The sequence below is a fragment of the Cinclus cinclus genome, chromosome 6, assembly GCF_963662255.1.
Source record: "Cinclus cinclus chromosome 6, bCinCin1.1, whole genome shotgun sequence".
Taxonomy (NCBI): Eukaryota; Metazoa; Chordata; class Aves; order Passeriformes; family Cinclidae; genus Cinclus; species Cinclus cinclus.
Genome location: NC_085051.1, coordinates 28,589,271 through 28,610,229, shown reverse-complemented (window position 1 = coordinate 28,610,229; position 20,959 = coordinate 28,589,271). Strand labels below are relative to the sequence as shown.

At 36.6% G+C, this 20,959-nt stretch overlaps 1 protein-coding gene across 1 annotated transcript in view; it reads right to left on the bottom strand.

The window, feature by feature from the left end:
• Positions 1-20,959, bottom strand: part of LOC134044937 (cytochrome c oxidase assembly protein COX16 homolog, mitochondrial) — a 44,797-nt gene that overhangs the window by 4,563 nt on the left and 19,275 nt on the right. Inside the window, exon 3 of the mRNA XM_062494462.1 lies at positions 9,555-9,617. Within this exon, the coding sequence (XP_062350446.1) occupies positions 9,555-9,617 (63 nt within the window). The remainder of the gene's footprint in view (positions 1-9,554; positions 9,618-20,959) is intronic.

Sequence of the window (20,959 nt, the reverse complement as noted above, 5' to 3'; positions counted from 1 at the left end):
GGCTTTAAGAGGCAGTGAAAGAATTAAACCAATTGAACAGTCTGTTTTTTAAAGGTGTGAAAAAAGCTTCAAGAGACAAAAGGTGTATTGAGGAGCTCTAGAATGATATACTGATGAAGAGGTACAGAATTACAGCTAACACTGAATCTGCTGTCTTGTGCATGACTGAAAATCTGAACTTCGTCACTGCCCTGATACAGCTTTAGTGGGTTTTTTTAATAACTCTTTCCCAGAGCCATCTTTTTGCCATCTTATTTTCTTAATATAAACTGGGTGTTACTTACTCTGCCTAGGAAGTGACATAATTTAATATCTGCAATTAGTGATTTAATAATCTGGGATTTAATAGCCCATGATTAGTGATTGAATCCTCAGTTTAAAAAGAAGTAATTTTTTTCCACTTAGAGAATGTTTAGTTTTTCTGAGATTAGTAAACAAGCAAGTTAGTAAGCAGCAAACTATGGCCAGATTAAGACTGTTTTTTGCTCATTAAGGGAAGAATTGCAGGAGGTGAGGAGGGACTGGCATGTAAGCATGCAGAGAACTGCTTCTGCTTTTGGCTTTGCTGAAGACTGGCAAAAACCAATAGAGGCTTTTTTGCTTAATTCGGTGGGATCCAATAGCATTCATCTATGGCACAATCAATTAACCCATGGTGAACTGCTTTAAGAGACTCTTTCCCCATGCATTATTTTCCCTTTAATTATGCCAATTCAACAATGTGGGGCTGTGCTCCAACCAGAAAAAAACAAAATAGTTTAGGAAAATAAATTCATACTGCTTATGAACAAATCCTATATAAGCATAGGACTATGGAAACACTTGAACTGGATGAAGGAAACATTGGGTGGAGAGCAAAGAGAAACATCTTTGAGTGACTATGTCACAGAAGATGTGTACTGAGGAACTGCACCACCAGTTTGCCTGTGCAACCTTTTCCCCGTGCAAAGCATGCCAACAGACCTTGCCTCCACCTCAGAGGTGCCACAGAGTTTAATTAAATGTTCACAGAGTACTCTCATAGTTTTATGTGAAGGTGTTCCAGCGATAAAAAGTGCTCAGTAACCTAAACAATTATATCACTCAGTTAAAACTACATGATTACACAGCTTTGAATTTTTAACATAAGAGAAAATAACATAAACCAGACCTCCATCAGGAATTAGGCCTTGACAAGATTTTCTCCTAATTTACAATTCAGAATATCTTTAAAAACTACATTAAATCTCAGAGGATAATCCAGTGCCATTTATGCATGACATCTGCAGATTACCCAAGATGGACTTCTCAGTCCAAAAGATTCACAAGCTTTATCATAAAGTCAAGAGAATGTGTGTGTGGGTCATTTACTTTCAGTATATCTTCTTTTCCTAAGCAAAAACGAAACTCAGAAAAGTCCAACATAAATAATAGCATGAGTGCAGTAGTACAACTTCAAGATCAAACATCTCATATGCAGCAAATTCCACTTTTAATTAAGCATTTAAGTACATTTAGGATAGTTTTAATTCATCTTGTATGGAAAGTTTTATCAACCTATGGTTATTTTGCCCCAGAAGAAGAACTGCTGCTTACTAAGATTAATCCCTAAATTCACTACTTGGGAGACTACCAAGTCAACAGGACCAAGGAACTTCCCAAATATGACTGTTTGGTCTTGCTAAGTTTCTATCATACTAAACCTTGTAAAGGGATAGTTGTCCTAGTTACTGCAGCACAAGTGTCTAAAATACGAACAGCCAGGGACAGGCTTTTGGGATGTTTGCAGCATCTTCTTCAACTAAATAAAGGTAAACTTGACTGAAGGGGATGTATGATCTTTAATAGTGCAGGAGACAAGACCAAAAAATGAGAGTTCTGCTGCTGCTAAGAACATACAGATTTCTGCAGCAGGTCCTTATCTGGAGCCCAGAAAGCCCTCCTGACACCACAGAAACAGTCCATTTCAAACAATTTCCTAAAATTATGGATACTTGGAAGTGTGGACAAATTTTACCTTCTGTATATAAAATCTGGCACAATCTGTCCTTCTAATAAAGATAAAAAGATACTCTAATAAAAAAAAGGATGAGGTATACCAGGATAGAAAAATACGAGACCCATGAGTCACACACGGTGTTTTTCCTTCTGAAGAGATATGAAAAACAAGGTTTCTTATGTGAGAGGGAAAAGTTGCAATCAATACTACAGCAAAAGGCTAAGAGATTACCACAACAAGAAATGATCAGTTACCACCATGAAACTACTAACATAAATGTGTGGACATAAGAAAAGAAACACCTAGAGGAGGATTACAACAACACTGGCAAATTAAAATTTAAATCCAGGCCATTAAGTAACCACACTCCTTAAATTAGCAGTCAACCTTATCAAGCAGTTGACCCTTCTGAACTGGTGGGTTCAATCTCTTGCCTCTCACATGCTCCCCCCCTTAACCCTGGTCTCAGTTGGTTCAGGTAACATTCACACAGTGTAGTTCTTCTGCTTCTCATCTACACTTCCCCGCTGATAATCCGTTCACCTCTCTTCCAGAACTTGCTTATCAATTTATATGCTGAAACAGAATGCTTTTCTCTGTTGAGAAACTATGATTTGGGCAAAATATTAACAGGGCAATTTCAAATCTTTCAGCCATAAATAGTTTTTCAGTAACATCCATTGCTACTGTTTGATTTGTGCTGCTGGGCAATTTCTCATAGGGAAAAAAATCCTCCTGTTTCTTCTCTGTGGCTAACATCCCCTTTCTAATTGATGAGGACAGTAATAGAAGGATTATTCCTGCACTGTACTGCCAGTAACAGTAAAGCTGCTTCTCAGCTATACTGCTGAATGTACAGTTCACAAATAATATGTGAATAACTCTACCTTTCATTCTGTCATAACTAACATGGTCTTCAAATCAAATCAAATCAGAAATACTTCTGTCTTAGAAAGATCAAGGCATTTTTAAAATTTTTACAAGCATGAAGATGAAGTTTTAGAAGGTAAGGTCCGGGGTCTTTCTAGATCTGGAAGGTATATTGATTTTGAACTGCATTGTGCTTAAAAGACTATTTTTATGTTGGAACTGTAAGATGGCACAGGGGGACACTGGTTCTCCAATAACTTGAGGGGAAGATGCTAATGAACAAGATGGATTATTACATATGGAATTATCAATACCATTTTCCTCAGCCTTTAAACTTCTCAGTGATGCCTCCCAGCTATACCTGGGCAAATACCAAGTTTTACCAGACACACAAAGAAGTCAGGAGCTAAACTTGGGAACTTCTCCATTCAATTTTTAGAAATTTCATTATTTAGCTAAGAAGTGTTCAAACTCTATGGTAAGCCTCCACCAGAATCTTGTGTATCATTTTTTCCTTTTTCATCAGTAGGCCTGTTAGGACAAGCAGTAACCCATTCTCTGTCAGTAACTTAATAAAGCAGAGTATATTTTTATAGTATAGTTTGAACATTTAATAATGATGGGTAACAATAATTTGAGAAGCAAAGAACATGCAAGATTTGTATAATATTTTTTAAAGCATTTCACATTTAGATTTGACTGTACATGTGGACATCATCTGGAAGTACACTGACAATCATAAAAATATTCCAGATAGTGTTTTTGAAGTTGGCCAAAAACAGAGACAAAAATCTAAGAAAAACAAACAGGAGGATTTTCTTGCAAAAAGCCACTTTGCCTGGTTGCTGAGACAAGAACTTATTTCAAAATTACCTGTTTTGCTGCATCATCTTCAGAAGGAGACAATGAGAGAAACATACATGGCCTCAGCTGTGTAGCTAAATTCCCACACACTACACTAAAGTTACTTCATATTTTGTACCAAAGATCCAACAATTCCCCACTAGCAAGGCAGAATGTTTAACATTTTCACCTAGCCAGCTGCACAAGTTCCTCATACTGGCTGCCTGGCAGAAGGTAGCAGCATTCCTGAACACAATAAATGAAAGAATTCAGCCATTATGTGTGCATACAAGTTCCCCTACTCAAACTTTTGGGGTTTTTGTAACTGAGACAACACACAGTGTTGGCCCTAGCATGGTAAGAGTTCACGTGGCATTAAAAATCAAGAAAACACACATGAAATTCAAGTTGGTACTAAGGATTCTGTTTTGGAGAGAGGAGAAAGAGTGATGGATGAGATTATTTGTAATAGTCTCAACCATGTTTGCTGTCTGACTGATAATCACTCACCTTGTTTTCCATCTACGAGACATCAATGTCTTCTTATTGGATAAGGAAAGTGCAAATGCAACACATATGAAAGAAACAGCTCTCAGTTAAGGAAAAATCCTGTGCTAAGAGATGACCAGGAAAGAATTTACAGGACTATAAATACAGATGCATTCCAGGAATAACACCAGTAAAAAGTGATACCCTATGAACTTTACCCTGGAGGCTTTCTTCTTGCAAGAGGCTTTTCCACCACAAATCTTCCTGTGCCATACCCGTGATCAAACCCCACCTTCTTGTGTTTCTCTATGAAAAACTGTGAACACAGTTTATAGTTTGAATACATTGAATATAGTACAGGAAACTACGGAGATGTCAAGAACAAAAGGTCAAAACTATAGGTTGTGAAAAGGCCAAACCATGTGGACGGTACATCCACTCAGAATAAAATGCCTAACACAAACTATTTGAACTAAAATTCTTTCCCATGGCAGTTTCAATTGATGATAAAGTAACACGACTTTGTACTTCTCTACAAAACACTGTGTTGAAGACTCACAATGAAATAAAAGCCTAAAAGAACATTTCATATATGAATAAAATGAACTGCAAGAAACTCAGCTTGTCCTAGACACAACCTAGAGGGCAATCAGAATCTAGGCTAGGCTGGACAATGCACCAAGAAAGAAGAGCACAAGGAAGGAACAGAGTGATTAAAAGGAGAAGAAAAGTATCTCAACCTCTTTTTATCTCAACCTATTTACTGTCATAACAGTCACTAAAGAGGGATATTTTCCCAACATCTTTGTAAGCTCTCAAACAGCTCAAAGCATTTAGCCACCAGTATCTTCACAGACACTGAAGCAAATCAATTCAGTACACTAATCTGTTAATTCCTGAGCAGCAACAAAATCAGTAATCCTTTGGTACTGATAATGACAACAAGATACTTGCAGATTTCAACAGCTGGCATCCAGGAATTTGCTTCTAGAGCATTCCTGATATCCACACACTTAGATGCAATTACTGCATTACTACACTATCACTCTGAAAAAAAAATCCAGTTCATCCATTCTGCTGGAACCACAATCTCTGAAGTTACGTCAAATTAGCAATAAGTGGCCTAAGTCTTTTTCAAAAGAGCTTATTCAAATTGTTCTTCTAAGACAGTAAATATATAGGTTATATTCCCAAAACACTTCTCCATATACCTACTTTAAATTTTTGAACTGTCCCCAATATACATTTTAATAGTGTAATTACAAGTCTCTCCATGTAATTCTCAGGACAATTAAAAAATTCTGTCCAGAGCTGATGTTGACTTTTTGTGATTTATCAAATTATAAGGAACAAAACCTGCTCAACATTCATACTCTAAGTCAAGAAAGCAGCATTCTCTAGCCTGACCATTTGCAGACCAGCCTATTATGTCAATTATGCCATCCTTGCAACCAGTTGAAGAAAAATTTAAAGTTTTACAGTTTTGATATTCTGAAACACAAAAGACTAATTTATCTTGCTGTTGTGTTCAAATTATATACCCAGCTATTAAGAACAGATCTTACTTATAATTTTACTATATTTTCTGCAATAAAAAATGTTCAATCACTATCACTTTCTTCCTATGAAAGTACTTATATGAAAGGATCCTTCTTCTCACTACCTGTAATATTATTTATATATTTAAGTTTCTTTTAAGGAATTTTTTAAAGCCCTAAGTGCAGTCAACCTGTTCTTCAACCTAATCTGTTCTTAAAGCCCTGTTCAAAACCCATATACCTAAAGGAGAACCAGAATTTAGTATCACCTTCCTGCTGAGTAATGATTCCCAGAGAACCATCATTCCCAAATTGAAATTTTCAGCAGCTGCTGAAATCTTCCAAGCCCATTCTTAGAACATAGCTATAAACCATCATAGTCTAGTAGGCATTAAAAAATATCTTGTTTGATTATTAAGGGGCTTGGAAGCACATCTGATTTAAATACAAAGGACTTTTTTCTCTAAAAAAAACAGGTATATATTTTGAATGTTGCTACTTTGCCAACATGGTTACTCATTATTTTACATCCTCATTATTTTATTTTTGGTTTGCTGCAACACCATGCTCTTACCCCCATCCTTGTCAGATTACTTATCAGACAGCTCTGAATGCCCTTAGCATCTTTTATCAGTCTTCCTTACTTTATAACTAACTCATTTACTGTTTCCATAGCAATCCTTCATCTTTTTATTTATTGGGATATTTTTTCCTCTACTTTCAATTGCCATTGATTCCCACTGAATATCACATACTTGATTTACACTTAAATTATTTTTTCCATGGCAAAATGTTAGTAAATTCTTAAGGAAGCTTTTAACAACAATTCTATATTTTGGGGTCTGATGCAACTGAGGTCAGATTTTTTAGTGTTTATAAGACCATTAATTTCACAGAAGTACAGAAACCAACTGCTAGAATAAGAAATGCTATTTTGAGATTGCATTAAACACATGAAGAGGAATGTACTATGATTGTTAAACAACCACAGGAATGGTTTTCACTCATCATATTAATCAAGTTTTTCATCTCCCTTTTTCAGAAAGTGTTTTTGTTCTTTCAAATAAAATACTCTAGGCTTTTGTCACAGGTCAAACACTTGACATTTTTTACAGTGTGTTCTACAAGGCCCAGCTCAGCAGCAGAACTACATTCACATTAGTAGCAGCATCACTAGTGGACAGAGCTGTGATTTATTAGGCAAAGGGGAGCAGCAAGGACTAATTGGTCATGAGGACACAAAAGTGTGTAAGAGGAATGCATAAACAATGGACAGTGCATGCAAAGGTAGCTTTCTCCTCTGGCATATCCCAAGGCACAAGATAAATGTCATTATTAACAGATCTGAGACACAAGAAATGCAGTATGAATTACACATGTAAATTCTTCCTTCCTCAAAATAGTATCTTGATGAGAAACATTCCTGCATGAAATAAATTTTTTTATAGTTTGAGAAGATACAGTTTAGTAAATTAGAAGGTTAAAAATGTCTTTATGTTAATTTCCTCTCAATAAATTATGTCTGTGATTATAATTTTTTACATCACCATGACCACCACATCAGACACAAAATGCAGACTTTAACATGCCTGAAATATTGGAAATGTCTTTATTTTTTTGCAATATGCCCATAAGGCCATATACATATGCTTATAAAAGAAATTATGACATTCTAGAAGAATTCAGTATGTATTCAATATATACATTTCTATAAGGATTGTAAGATATTTTTAAAAGTCTTGGGGAGGGCCAAAGGATATTTGCATATATCAGGCAACCACGCTTCACAAGAGCTAGCACGGTATCCTCAGTAACAGCTGCAAATATAATGCTAATAATATTGTAAAATAAGGCTTTACATATCAATACAGCAACTTTTATTTAACTGCCCTTGATCTCTTACCACACCATACTTAGTAACAGCTACAAGTGTAATCCTTCAGTGTGACCTATATATTGAATTAGAAGGTGTTCCTAAGAGCTGTACTTTGGACAAGTCAAAAAATAAAGAAGGGAGAAAAAACATCCACCCAAATCCCTCTGGTCCAGAAAAGATGGGGCCTACAGAAAACTATTCTCCTAAATGTCAGCTGTAACAGAGTGATTGGTGAGATTTTGTCCACCAGAATACAGAGGTAATAGTGACTTAAAATTGTCACACATTTAGTGTGGAGCCTGCAAAATATGTGCATGACTGCTGATAGTTTCACAAGTTTCATTGAAGCAAGAAATTAATATGTACTTGCAAGTTGGTGCCCATAGTAAAGTATATATTGATATTAGATTTCAAAACAATAATCCAAATCTATTTTCATTATGCAGATCCATTTGTTTTGTTGAACTGGTCTGCCCTCTTTAACACCCAAGCACTTTTTTGGAACAACTTCAGTCTGGGAACTTTCTACAGTTTAGATTAAGAAAAAAATAAGATTGCTTCTGTCATTTCTGTCCATCAGAAAAGAGTCTCATTACCAAAAAAGGCTTACAATATATTGTTATGCCAGATGTATTTTATTACTGTCGATTTATCCATAAAGATAATGGAATTATGGCTATCTAAATATTATCCTTAACCTATTTACTCATCTTCTGAAGAAAAAGTAAAGTATATCTGCATACACAGCTGTTGATTTTGAGGTTAGGTACTGAATTTGAGATGTGGTTCTTTTTACTGTTTGTGGTTCTTTTTACTTTTTCTTCCACATAAATAAATCAGAGCAGCCTTACAGTATATTGAATGGAAACTGAGAGACAGATATCCCAGAGGCAATCAGAACTTAATGGATTTGTAAGTTTTGCATCTCCTTTGGAACTTTCCATCTTGTTATTCCCTGCATTAGAAATCACAATTCCTTATAGTGGGAGAGACCCCAAAACTATTCACAATAAGGGTAAAAACTAGCAAATATTTTGTGAAATTAGGCCTATGACAATACAAAAGGTAAGCTTTATTTTTATTTCAGACAAACCACAAAAGAGTAATAGAATAGTAAAATTTTATTATCAAGACCATGTACTGCCATTTGGACACCTAAGTATGAGAGCAGTGGGTTCAATCAAGATCTTCAAAAGCTTGTGACAGAAATGTGGTATGGGAGGAAAACAAATCTGTATTCAGCATAAAGGCCACAGAGGTAGATGAAGTGTTAGTTAGACATTTGATTTAATTAATTAAAAAAATAGGAATAATCTTAAATAGCTTTATCCTTTGTTTCTGGTCACAGGGAGGCTTTTCCCAGTTTTTCCTAACATGGCTTTTTGTTAGTCCTGAAAATTTATGAGACTCAGTATGACTGAGTCAAAACAGACATTTTAGAGCTCAGTAATATTTGAAGAAAATGCAATGTTGAGAGAAGACAGAACTATTTCTCTATAAAATTTTCTGAAACCATGTAAAAGGAATGACAGCTGTTTAAAAGATACATGTAAATTTCAGAAGCAAGAAATAGCATAAAACACATAATGCACATTGTTCTGTAATTTGGTCTAAATATCATCCAAACTCATGCAGAAGAAGTACTTGACTTACAGTCACACACGCTCTCTCTCAGGCCAACATCAGCTCTACATTTATAAACTAGGTTAACCACAGAAGTAGTGAATTTATTTGTACCACTATACTTGACACCTGGAAATCAAAGTAAAGCTGTGTTCAGAAAGAAGCACTATGTGTTGAAAAACCTTTTCTTAACATAAAACCTTGTTTTTATTGGACATCAGTGAGTCAAAGGCAGATGGTTGATCTAATTTTAGTTAGGGACAGATACGACCCACCAGCAGCCAGGGTAATCAAGGGTAGCCAAGGTTATGGGCCCCAGGCAACAAATTTATTTTACCTCATATTCAGATTCCAGTGTCACAGTGTTCGGTTTTAATTTTTCTTTCAAAGCTGGATCAACCTGAAAGACAAATAAAAATACAGCAAAAATGTTTGCTTTTAAGAATATTTTATTAAAGAAACCTTAACCTGAAATAAACTGAATATTGGTACGTGCAAACCTTCCTCTCCTCTGAAAGAGTTTATGTGCCATTTGTTCCAGTACCAGGATGATGAACACAGCACAAGAATTGGGCTGAAAAGAAACAGGTTAACTGCCAAATTATTAAACTCCAAAGGAAAGCACATCTTTAACTATAGCCCTGCACTTGCATTACCTTAGATACTTAAATCCATACCTGCTTAGTTTAAAAATGTTAAACTAAACAAAGCATAAATAAATGAAATGAGCACAAGAAAGATAAAATTGGGATCGTGTAACATATTATACTCCTGAATGTTGAGTTCTGTGGATAGGTATGCAATATATCCTGGTTTTTAAACTCCAAGCATGAGCTGAATTTCCAATTTTCTGGTGAGCACACAGCTCTTCCCTAGTTTTGATTCTGTACCGACAGTGCTGATGTTTCCTGCCACCTTTCAGATATGCTTTTTGAAAGAACGTATCTAAGAACAGATATGTCAACGAACCACAGCAGACACATTCCATGTTTTAACTTCTTCTGAACCCAGAAGAAGTGATGTTCATCCCTCCCTTTGCTAAATAACATCTGTCCTCCACAGGTCTAAGAGCAGAAGCTAAGGGGGAAAAAATAATTAGCATTCTTCACACTTAGAGAAAGCATTTTACCTTCTTCTCAGCCACATACAGAGTATTCAGACATAGTCTTTAGGCAAACTAATTAAAATACCAAATAAATCCACCATGAGAGAACAATCTCATTTTTAGTGCTCAAAAACTAAATAGATGCCTAAGGAGACTGGTAATGTGTGGAGTTCTACATCACTCGTACACACTACTCCAACTACAACTAACTCAGTGAAGAAAAGTTTCTATTCCTTGTGCTCAAGGAAAAGAGCTCAGTAACCCTCATCACAACCAATGTCAAACATCTACAAGTATTCTAGAAAACAAAAAGGAAGGCAGACACGCAAGAGAATTCACCTGGCCAAGGAGAAGATCCACCTTCAGATTTTCTCCTAACTTTGATGAGTTCCTACTCATCAGAGGCGCTTAAAATACACATCTACTGTGTGTATTGATGGGAATTGCTCTGAAGAACTTCCCTAGGCCATAATGTTCCCCTTGATTACAGACATTCTCCGCTAGTTAGCATGCAGCCTGTGAGACTTCAAGCTCCTAAGGACTGATGCCCAGACAGGCAAGTCTAACACCATCTGTGCATGGCCAGAGGTTTGATTTCCCTATCTCATCAGCGATCTGGCCATAGAAATACACACATTTGCAACCTCCAGACTCATTACTCTTGGGACCTAAGCCAAAATATCTAAAATGGTTAATGTTTGTATCAGACACAGCTCCCACCTCTTGGTAATTTAAAAAAAAAAAATCATAAAACAAGATAGTGTCTCTGTACAGGCCCTCTACATCAAATAAAAAATTAAGTGCTCGATCTCTGTCTTGGCATTCAAGGCCTCTGTAGAACTGCCCCTCATTAAAGATGGATTGCATCTCTCCTGTGACCACAACCTCCAACAACAGCCATGCTTCATTACAACAACAAACCCATCCATCACATGTGCAGAAATATAAAGTGTTCGGGCAGCCAGAGAGGCTTTGAAGTTTGCTTTCACAGAGAGGAGTGATCATGGACCTCACTATATTCAGAACTAAATGCAAACACTATTTGTTATGCTTTGTGTTCTCACAATACCCATATGGAAATGGGAAGGGGAAATAAAAGCTCCAGTAAGTAAGGCAGCAACAGTTTTATTTCACCCTACATTTTTCCCTTCATCTTATAATAAGGCAAACTATCATAGTTGAAATATAATTTTTACCTAATTAACTACAGCTGGAATTTAACTCACAAAGACAGCTCAATATCCCCATTATCAAGTTTTATTTTATCCATTTTTAGTGTGTTTGTTTAATGGGAGGTGTTTGCATGGCCACATTTGTGTAAGTCAAAGGAAAATAATCATTTAAGCTACTGCTGCTTCTCCTTCCTCTCAGCCCTTTCTGTCTTCAGACTTTCTCCTGTCTTCATTCTCCTGTGCCTGCACAAAGACAGCTAAAACTGAGACACAGAATTCCAGTTTGAGGCTGCAACTTTAGTATTAACAAAAATGCAGAAATAAAGGAGCCTAGTTGAAATTTCTTTTTAAAAAATACCCTGCAAATGCAAAATGAACAGAGAGTGCTGCTTCTTAGGAAGCAGAAATTTTATTTGGCAAATTAGCTTATCCAAAAAGACTAGTTAAACCCTGTTTTGAGGGCTAACTACATACACATCTTAAGCTCACTCTGCAAAATCTGTTCTTTTGCCCCAAGTTCCACCTAAAAAAAATTAAAAAGAGGAGCAAGTACGTATTTCTTCTCTTTATTGTTTTTGTTCCCTACATGCGTACTTACTCACATAGAACAGTTTAAACACACTTGAGCCTCCACAGTAATTCAGTCACCTGCACCTTCCAATGCCTTGACTGCAAACCCCAGCCTTCCAGCTACCAAATGAGATGGATGGGTTACAAATTGTTTTTGGAACCCACATTGAAGATGAGATAAACTTTATAATAAAGTTCTGTTTCCACCATATGGAAAGTGTACTATCTTTGAAACATCACAAGAACAAACAAAAAAACAAAACAAAAAACCAGAATGATGCTATTTTCATTCTGAAAAGGCAGATAAACATCAATATGAGCTACAAACACAGATAATAATCAGGGAACACTTTAAATGGGGGCAGAGCCAGGAAAGAGCCCATGCCAAAGCAGCAGCTCCGTTGCATTACACATCTGCCACAAGATCCAAATACAAACATACATTTTGCTTCCACAGTGACTGCTATGCCAACACATACTGCTCATAAATGAGCTAGAAGTATTCAGCTATGCACTGGCAAACAGATCTTCAGCTAAATTATGGATACAAATCTGTGCTAGTAAATACAATGATAGCAACAGACAAAACCCAAATGCCGTAACAGCCTGACAGTGTCCTCTCCACCATTTTTTAGGAGGCAGGAAGGAATAGAAAAGATAGTCCTTTAAACTAGAGGACTCTTCTTGTTCAGCAAAATCTCAGCTGTTCCTTTAAGATCCATTTAAATTCAAACTTTGTCTCTAAATGTAGAATTCAAAGATGTGTACATGTAAAATTACAGCATAACTTCACATTAACTTCTTACTTAAAGACTACTGAAATACTTGATGCAAGTATTAGACAACCTTCCTAAGATGCTGTCTGTGAAGCTTTGAAACCAATATTATAAATACAATTTTTAAATGCTTTACTTATTTTCATTTTCTGGGGTGGATTTTTTTTTCCTTTTTAGCACTTGCAGCAAAAATGAATAAAACATTTCCCGTATTTTGCATTATACAGGCTTATCTCATATCAACTGAAAGGGCAAGGGCAAGTGCAGTACAGAAAAATCTCATAAAAGGTTTAAGAAACCAGGTTTCAAATTAGAATTTTGTCCCATTTCACACTCCCACCATTCCTTCAGATTTACCCTTACTTAACTTCAAAAGGTTCCCAAAGAAACAGACTTAAAAAGATTCTTAACAGCTAAAAGTTATAGAGGTTAAGCTCAGAAACATTCTTAGAAATCTTAGTACGCAGCTACTTGATATTTTAAGTAACTAAAAACCTTTTAAAATGAGGCTGACACTTCTCATTTTAAGGTTGACATTTCAGTTCTCCAATTAGAACCTGGACAGCATTTCAAGGTGTTAAAAATGGTGCACCTTGGGGTGCAGACAAGAGGCATCATTACACAGCAAAGCAGGAACAACCACTGCTTGCAGCCCCTGCCAAACCAGGGACTCCTGCAGTGCCTTGTGAAAAACGTACACGCATCTCAGTAAAGTGGATTTTTGTTTGTAACACAAGTATTTCTGGTACAGTTACAAACCTAAAAGTGCTGCTACTAAAAAAGTTCTCCAGCTAACAATTTTGTATTGATACTCACTGACCACAGTTCATTTTGGCTCAGAAACAAATGATACGGGTAGAGAGTGACCGAGAAATTTGTGAACATCACTAACCTTAGCTCCAGGATAAGGAAAGATCTTCCACAAGGGAACCCAAAGAATACCATCACTACCCCTTCTGAAGTCCAGAGGCATGGAACACCTCTCCATATGGGGACAGGCTAAGAGCACTAAGTTTGCTCATTCTGGAGAAGGGAAGGCTTCGGGGAAACCCAGTTGTGGCCTTTCAGTAAGGAGGACTTACAAGAAAGACAAACTTTATAGCAAATTGTGTAGTAACAGGACAAGGGCTGATGCTTTTAAAATAAAAGAGGGTAGATTTAGACCAGGTATAAGAAAGAAGTTTCTTATAATGAGCATAGTGAGACACTGGCCCAGGTTGCCCAGAGAGGTGATGAATGCCCCATCCCTGGGAACATTCAAGGTCAGGTTGGATGGGATCTGAGCAATCTGATCTACTTGAAGATCTCCCTGCTCCTTGCTGGACTGTTGGACTAAAAGATCTTTGAAATTCTCTTCCAACCCAAATTATTATATGATTCTGTGAAACAAGGGAATACAAAGCAGAATAGCAGTGTAGCTCATGTTCAGCATTCAGAGAGGACCACCAAGTTGACTCACATTCTCATTTTCAGGATAACATCCCAATTGTCCACAGAACACATATGCCTGGATCTGTAACTCAAATAGCCCATCTTCACAAGCAGTCTTTCTATGCTATAAACATTACTATTTATTTGTCCATGTACTATTTATGGCCATGGGCTTTAGAGCAAACCAAGACTTGACTACATTCCATCTTCTAAAATGATGGGTTCGGATACTACACAAGGAAACTGTCAGAAGACAGCCACATCATGAGAAGAAGGTTGTTCTTTTAACAGCCTCCTCTCACATAAGTCAGTGCAGTACACTGTATACTCATGTCTTGGCATGTATTGACCAAATATTTGTACGTCAAACTTTTACAGAACTTTCCCTCTAGCAAGCATTTCCAGAAAACAGTAGAAGACAGTTCTACTCTGAAACTAGTTTGTTGTTTTTACTAAAACATGAGTTTATGTTCCTACCCTGTCCTCCACAAAATAATACCCCACTGAAAAATATTTCAGCTTTGGAAATGGGAGAAGACATTTAATTAATTTAATGAACATGAATTAGGATTCAGATTTTTATTTTTCCATCTGTCCCTCCCAGCATAAATAGATGGGACACAATTTTCCTGCAGTATCCACAATACAGAGTCCACAAGATTACTGTTTATATTAAATTTTTCAATTTGTTCTCCCTACCCATTTTCTAAACTTAAGAGTAAACCAGAATCACTAATTCTAGCTCTCCCACAGTGTTATCTTCTTTGAAAACATTTATCATATGCCTAACTCCTCTAAATGGAAAATCAGCAATCTTGAGTGGATCAGTCAACTTTAATCTTCCTTGAGATGTCTCCCATAAATTGCTACAGAAGCCTGTGTCATAAATATTCTAAGTTGTGGTTTATGAGCAGAGTGAGAAGCTGTAGACAGGAGAGGATAAATCCCAGAACTCAGGAGCTGCAGTATAAACTACAGCCAAGCTGAGTGCTGTTCTACTTAAGAAATTAAAGGAACAAAGCTTGAAGAGGTTGTAAGGTACAACAAGGGTTGTACTTATGCCAAGCTTTTTGGCATACAGTCTTAAGTAACAGAGAAGGACAAGGCAAAACATACCATTTTTTGTGCAACTTCATTCACAACAATCCCTCAACTATATAACTTAAATATTTAATACACATAAAAACACTTACATAAGGCTACTTTCTTCCCTGTGTGGATGGTGAGGCACTCAAACAGGTTGCTAGAGAAGCTGTGGATGCCCCATCCTTGTAATTGCTTGAAGCCAGGTTGTACAGAGCTTTGAGCAACCTGGTCTAGTGGAAAGTGTCCCTGCCCATGGCAGGGGGCTGAAACTAGGTGATCTTTAAGGTCCCTTCCAACCCAAACAACTCCATTACTCTGTGATTCTATACTGAATAGGACATGACCCAAGGATATCAACTGGATGGGAATACTTACAAACAGTGGAGAGACAGCTGAGACTAGATGAAACCCTAGTTTTATGTCCTTTGACTTTTTCCTATGATCTGCATAGAATACAGACAGTTCAACAAAAAAAACCAAACATTTCATCCAGCCTCTGACAGAAATCAATGCAGACATTTCCAAAGGAGCAATATAAATTGTTGTTACAGCAGCAGTTCCCAGAGTTACAGTACATAGTGCACCAGTGATTGCTCAGAATCCAAACCTTGTACTTGCTTCCAGATTGATCAAGAAAAAGACCTACTCAAAAAAATCCCAAACTCTGAACCAGACATTTTCATGTGATAATGTCATGGGAAATGCAATTAAAGGCTAATATGATAGCCAAACTACCCCATACTTCAGCAAACATTTAAGCATGTCTAGATTCCTCACATATAAGGTCAACAACACTAACAAGGACTCTAGAATTTTCAGATCTGAGAATACTCATAATTTAATTAATTTTGGTATGGTTTCACATCCAGTTTGATTTTCTGTTGCACATTTATTTATAGGATTTATACCAAATTAGTGCTGTAAACCTTGGCTCTGAGTATGCTAGCATAAATTTAATTTCACAGTAAAATTCAGTACAAAAATATGTTCCTTTTGGTATAAAAAAAAAGTGTAAATTTGTGATGCCAGTATTTAGGAAAAAAACCCACCCTTTTTGCCTCTAAATAGAATATACTCAAGAGCTAACAACACTCCAAAATGCAACTCTGGATGCAACTCCAGCAGAGTCAGTTTTTTCTGGTCATATTTTTTGAAGATTCCTTTTTAATGGCTATGTACCTACTACACAAGTTCAAGCTGGAAAACTAGCATAAATACAGTTTATAGGGCTTTTTTTCCCCTTCTAGCTTCCTTAGTCATATCCTAACTTTGCACAGAATCAACCTCTCTGTGGTAGCTCTGAAAAGCATGAAGGTCACTTAAGTCTCTGTTCAAAGCAAGTAACTCAAGAGAGAAATTGTGAATTGGCAGCTGAAGCCAGCATGGAGCAGTCTGTGTTCACCTCCTCTGAATCTTTTCAGTGCCATACCATCAGACAGAACAGGATTGGAAAGGGTGTTCTCCTTAGCTCTGTACATTAGCAGGAATACCTGCATCCAGGTGCTCACTGGCTGTTCAATTAGGCTCATCTGTAAAACCTTCCTAGCAGCAGCTCACTTGAACCAAAGTGAAACCAAAGGCAGTGTACAAAATCCAAACCACTATTTTTTGCTTAGTGTGTCCAAAGGAATTAATTTAAAAGGAAAAGTCTATCTCATAGGAGACTAAACCTTCAATAAAAGCATTGAAGCTTCAATAAAATAACACCAAAAATGCTCAAAAAACCCCAGCTCCTGAAAAGCTCCAAACAATCAACCTTCTCATGTAGGAACAGAGATAGTCTGATCCTTCAAACATAATATAAAAACGTAACACAGTTAAAACAATGCACAAGCACACTAACAGATTATGAATGCTTTCCCTAATGAGAGTTAAAACATCTATAAAAATAAATATTTTTCCTTCTCTAAGTGTGTAAGTCAATGCCTAAGCCCTATCTTGAGCCATGTGAAAATATGGCAAATATACAAACAACTCCAGTTTCCAGAAACCAACAGCAAGAAAATGTACAACATTTTCTCATTCAAAATAATCAATATAAAAAGAAACCAAAAAGTCTGCAGTCTTTAACTCTAAAAATTATTTCATTATGTTTTAAAATATCATTTAAGGGAAAATACTTTCCACACTGACATCTAGTGAAGTTTTATAGTAAGAAGAAAAATCATAGTCTAATACTTTGTACTTACAAAAAGCTTTTAATTTCCCAAATCATTTATACTTTAAATTACTAGAATTTGCAACACACTTGTGCATAACACACATTTCTTCAGACAAATATTTTGCCACTGTTTTTAATAAATATCATGTCTACTTGTCAAAGGATCAGACAATCTGATGGTTATATTAGAGAAAGTTACAATGGTAAAATCTGGTGTAATTAAGTTTAAAACATGAATAGCGAAGTGTTTTTCTTTTAAGGGCTTAACATCCAACTTTTACATTCATAATTCCCACTGATTTTAGAATTGTTTTGTTACATATTATAATTCATACTTTTTAGATATTAATAAGACAAGTCATCTCTCTTCTCTAAGCAGTATCCAAAAATCCTGTATTGCTATATCCTCCCTGTAATCAATGAAGAAATAAATTAGAAATTCCTCTGGGATTACCTAATTAGCTTCCTGCCCTGAATCATCCCAGAACTTAGGCTTGATAGGCTGTGCAGACAGCACACAGAATCTTTGAGGGTGCAGAAATGGAGGGACTATAGGGACAGTGTGTGAATTCCCTGAGCCCAGAGCTGCCCATCTACTCACACAGGGACAAGATACAACCTCAGATACCTTCTACCCTCCTTGAGCTGTGCTCCAGAAAGGTGAGACTGATGCTTTACAAGTTACAACATTAATTTCAGAACTTACTAATGTTCTAAAGGCAAAGTTTCATTTTTATGCCCCATCAAAAAAAAAAAAAAAGCAGCTAAGCATTGCCTGACATAACATACAGGAGGTCCAGTGCTGACTCTGGGGAAATGCAGCATCTATTGAATGACAAGGAAAGCAATAAGTGCTTTCTGCAGTGACAGACACTTGAAAAGAGACAGATAATGCATTCTCCCCCCCACCCCATTAGCCAGTTTTACTATTGATACAAGTTTGGGCTCTGCAGGTTTAGATTGCCATATAGCTGAAGTTTGCAACAGCACCATTTGGCTTCAAATGAGGCTTCAAGCCTCAAAACACAAAGGAGAAGAAAGGGAAGGTCCATTTAGACAGAAATTGCACTTAAAATGGAAACATGCTTGGGCAAAAGGTTTTCAGTATTTTTTTTATTTTTTTTTTGTAAAAACAGTAGTGATCTAGAAGTCCAGAAAATCCTAGGGACTAGGATCTCCTGACATCATGGCTATTGGCTTCTCAAGATGAGTCTGGAAAGCTAGATGTTTTCTGGTGCTTGAAGGAGGTGTTGGGAAAAACAGCTGGATATTAAATTATGTTTTGGCTAAAAGCTGTCTGAAGCTAAGCTACACACTTGTAATCACTTCAATTGCAAGGCAAAAATACCAGTAATTAATTTTGGCAATGTGACAGGATTTAAATAAACCAAGCAGAATTCTTGGTAGTACATAAAATGTAAATATCTGAAAGCTATCAACTTTTTATGTATTGAAATTAGTTCCACTTGCAATGGCATCAGAATAAGTTTCTTCAGTTAATAACCTTCTCTTCATCTGAATCTAATCCTGACAACAGAACCACCATCAAGTAAAAAACAGAAAAATTGCTTCTGTTTAAAACAAAGAACTCTTAATACTTACACTGTATATTGTATTTCATCACAGAGAGGTTCAGTAATGTGAGGCAATATCTTAACTCCAAGTCATCCTACAGTGCTGTAAGCTGTCTGTGGTGACAATAAGCACTGAGTCTAGGCAGACCAAATCACTGGAAACCAATTCAAAAGCATACATACAGTGTCAGCCTCAGAATGTGGCAACAAAAATCTTACTGAATCCCAGAGCTGAGTCCAGTTTTGCCTTTTACAGAAAAAATTATGGCTTATATGCTAAAGTGAAAGGACGTCTGAAAAAAGGAAACATAAATTTCTATCTGATATCATAGCAAATTCAGTAGACAGCTCTTCACAGACAATGTAGAGAAGTCATCTGAGCTCAAGTAAAATGGATTAGCTTTTGCTGAAATCAATGCAAAAACATGAACTGAACACTAGCAGCTGAACCTCAAAATCCTCAAGAATAACAAGGATAAAGAGTTCATTCCCATACAATCCTTCTGGACTGAAATGAAATGAGAGAAAAAACATCTGAACATCTGATACTGCCACATTACTGGGTATGAAAAGCTCTTGCTACCCTTTCATCTTTGTGCCACGTGGCAGGACTGAAATTACTACCTTGGATAGTTCTGAACTCTGGTCAAAAAATGTTGCAACTTCCAAGTTCTGCCTGCAAATAGAAACAAAGTCACTGTAAAGGTACCAGTTTAGCCGCCACCAAGGAGCCAATCTGCCTGACTAAATATAGAATTCCAAACCCTTCCCACTAAGCAAGCCGTGCCTGAAAGCAAGGTCAGCTTTAATTTAGCAAAATATGCTTCATGATATAAAGGTAACTGACGGACAGAGATTTTTTTTCTCACCTACAAGCAACCCTAAATGTATGCTTGTCCCATTCTTTGTAGCACCAAACAACATTTCCCATTCTTTGTAGCACCAAACATTTCCCATTCTTTGTAGCACCAAACATTTCCCATTCTTTGTAGCACCAAACATTTCCCATTCTTTGTAGCACCAAACATTTCCCATTCTTTGTAGCACCAAACATTTCCCATTCTTTGTAGCACCAAACATTTCCCATTCTTTGTAGCACCAAACAACATTTCAGTGTATTATTTACCTAACTTTTGGAGGACCTAGAGCCAAACTCAGTAATGCATTTAGTATTGGAAAATCAACTTATACAAGGAAAGTAGCCAGTTTATCATTAGACTCAAGACCCAGGCCAACCTGACCTGCTTAAGAAAAAGAAGGAAACAACAATCACCAACATCAATGCCTTGCCATGCTGCACTTGTGTAATTAGCTTACTGAAACCAATTAAACACAGGAAGATGCCATTATAAATAAATAAAGAAATGCTAAAATGCTAGATGAGGAGACTTAATTATTCTGCCAAGTTCAGCGACAGACACACAAAAAACAAAAAAAAAAAAAAAATTGCACATTCCTTGGCTGATGGATTTAGAAAGGATACCCTTCCCATCCAAAATATTCCACCAGACATTACTGAAGATATTCTGATTTTGTCCACACTCAAATCCAGCAGGATGTTTTTAATTCAAACTTCTATGGAATCAGATTCTCCAGAATACAGGAATACCTCAGGCACAAACAACAGATTAAATAAGAGTTCTTTTACTTTCAAGGCTAGTTACCAATGAAGCTCCAGCAAAAGAGTATCTAGGGTAGGCTTCATGTCACCTAAAAATTTTAATCCTCTGAACTTTTGACTTGAAGCATAAAGTCTCTACTTAGGCTCTTCCTCCAGTCAGCCACAGATGGGCATTCCTTGAGAAAGTAAAACCCACTTAAAGATACATATCCAAAAACATCAATTGTCTGCACCTTGAAGTTAGGC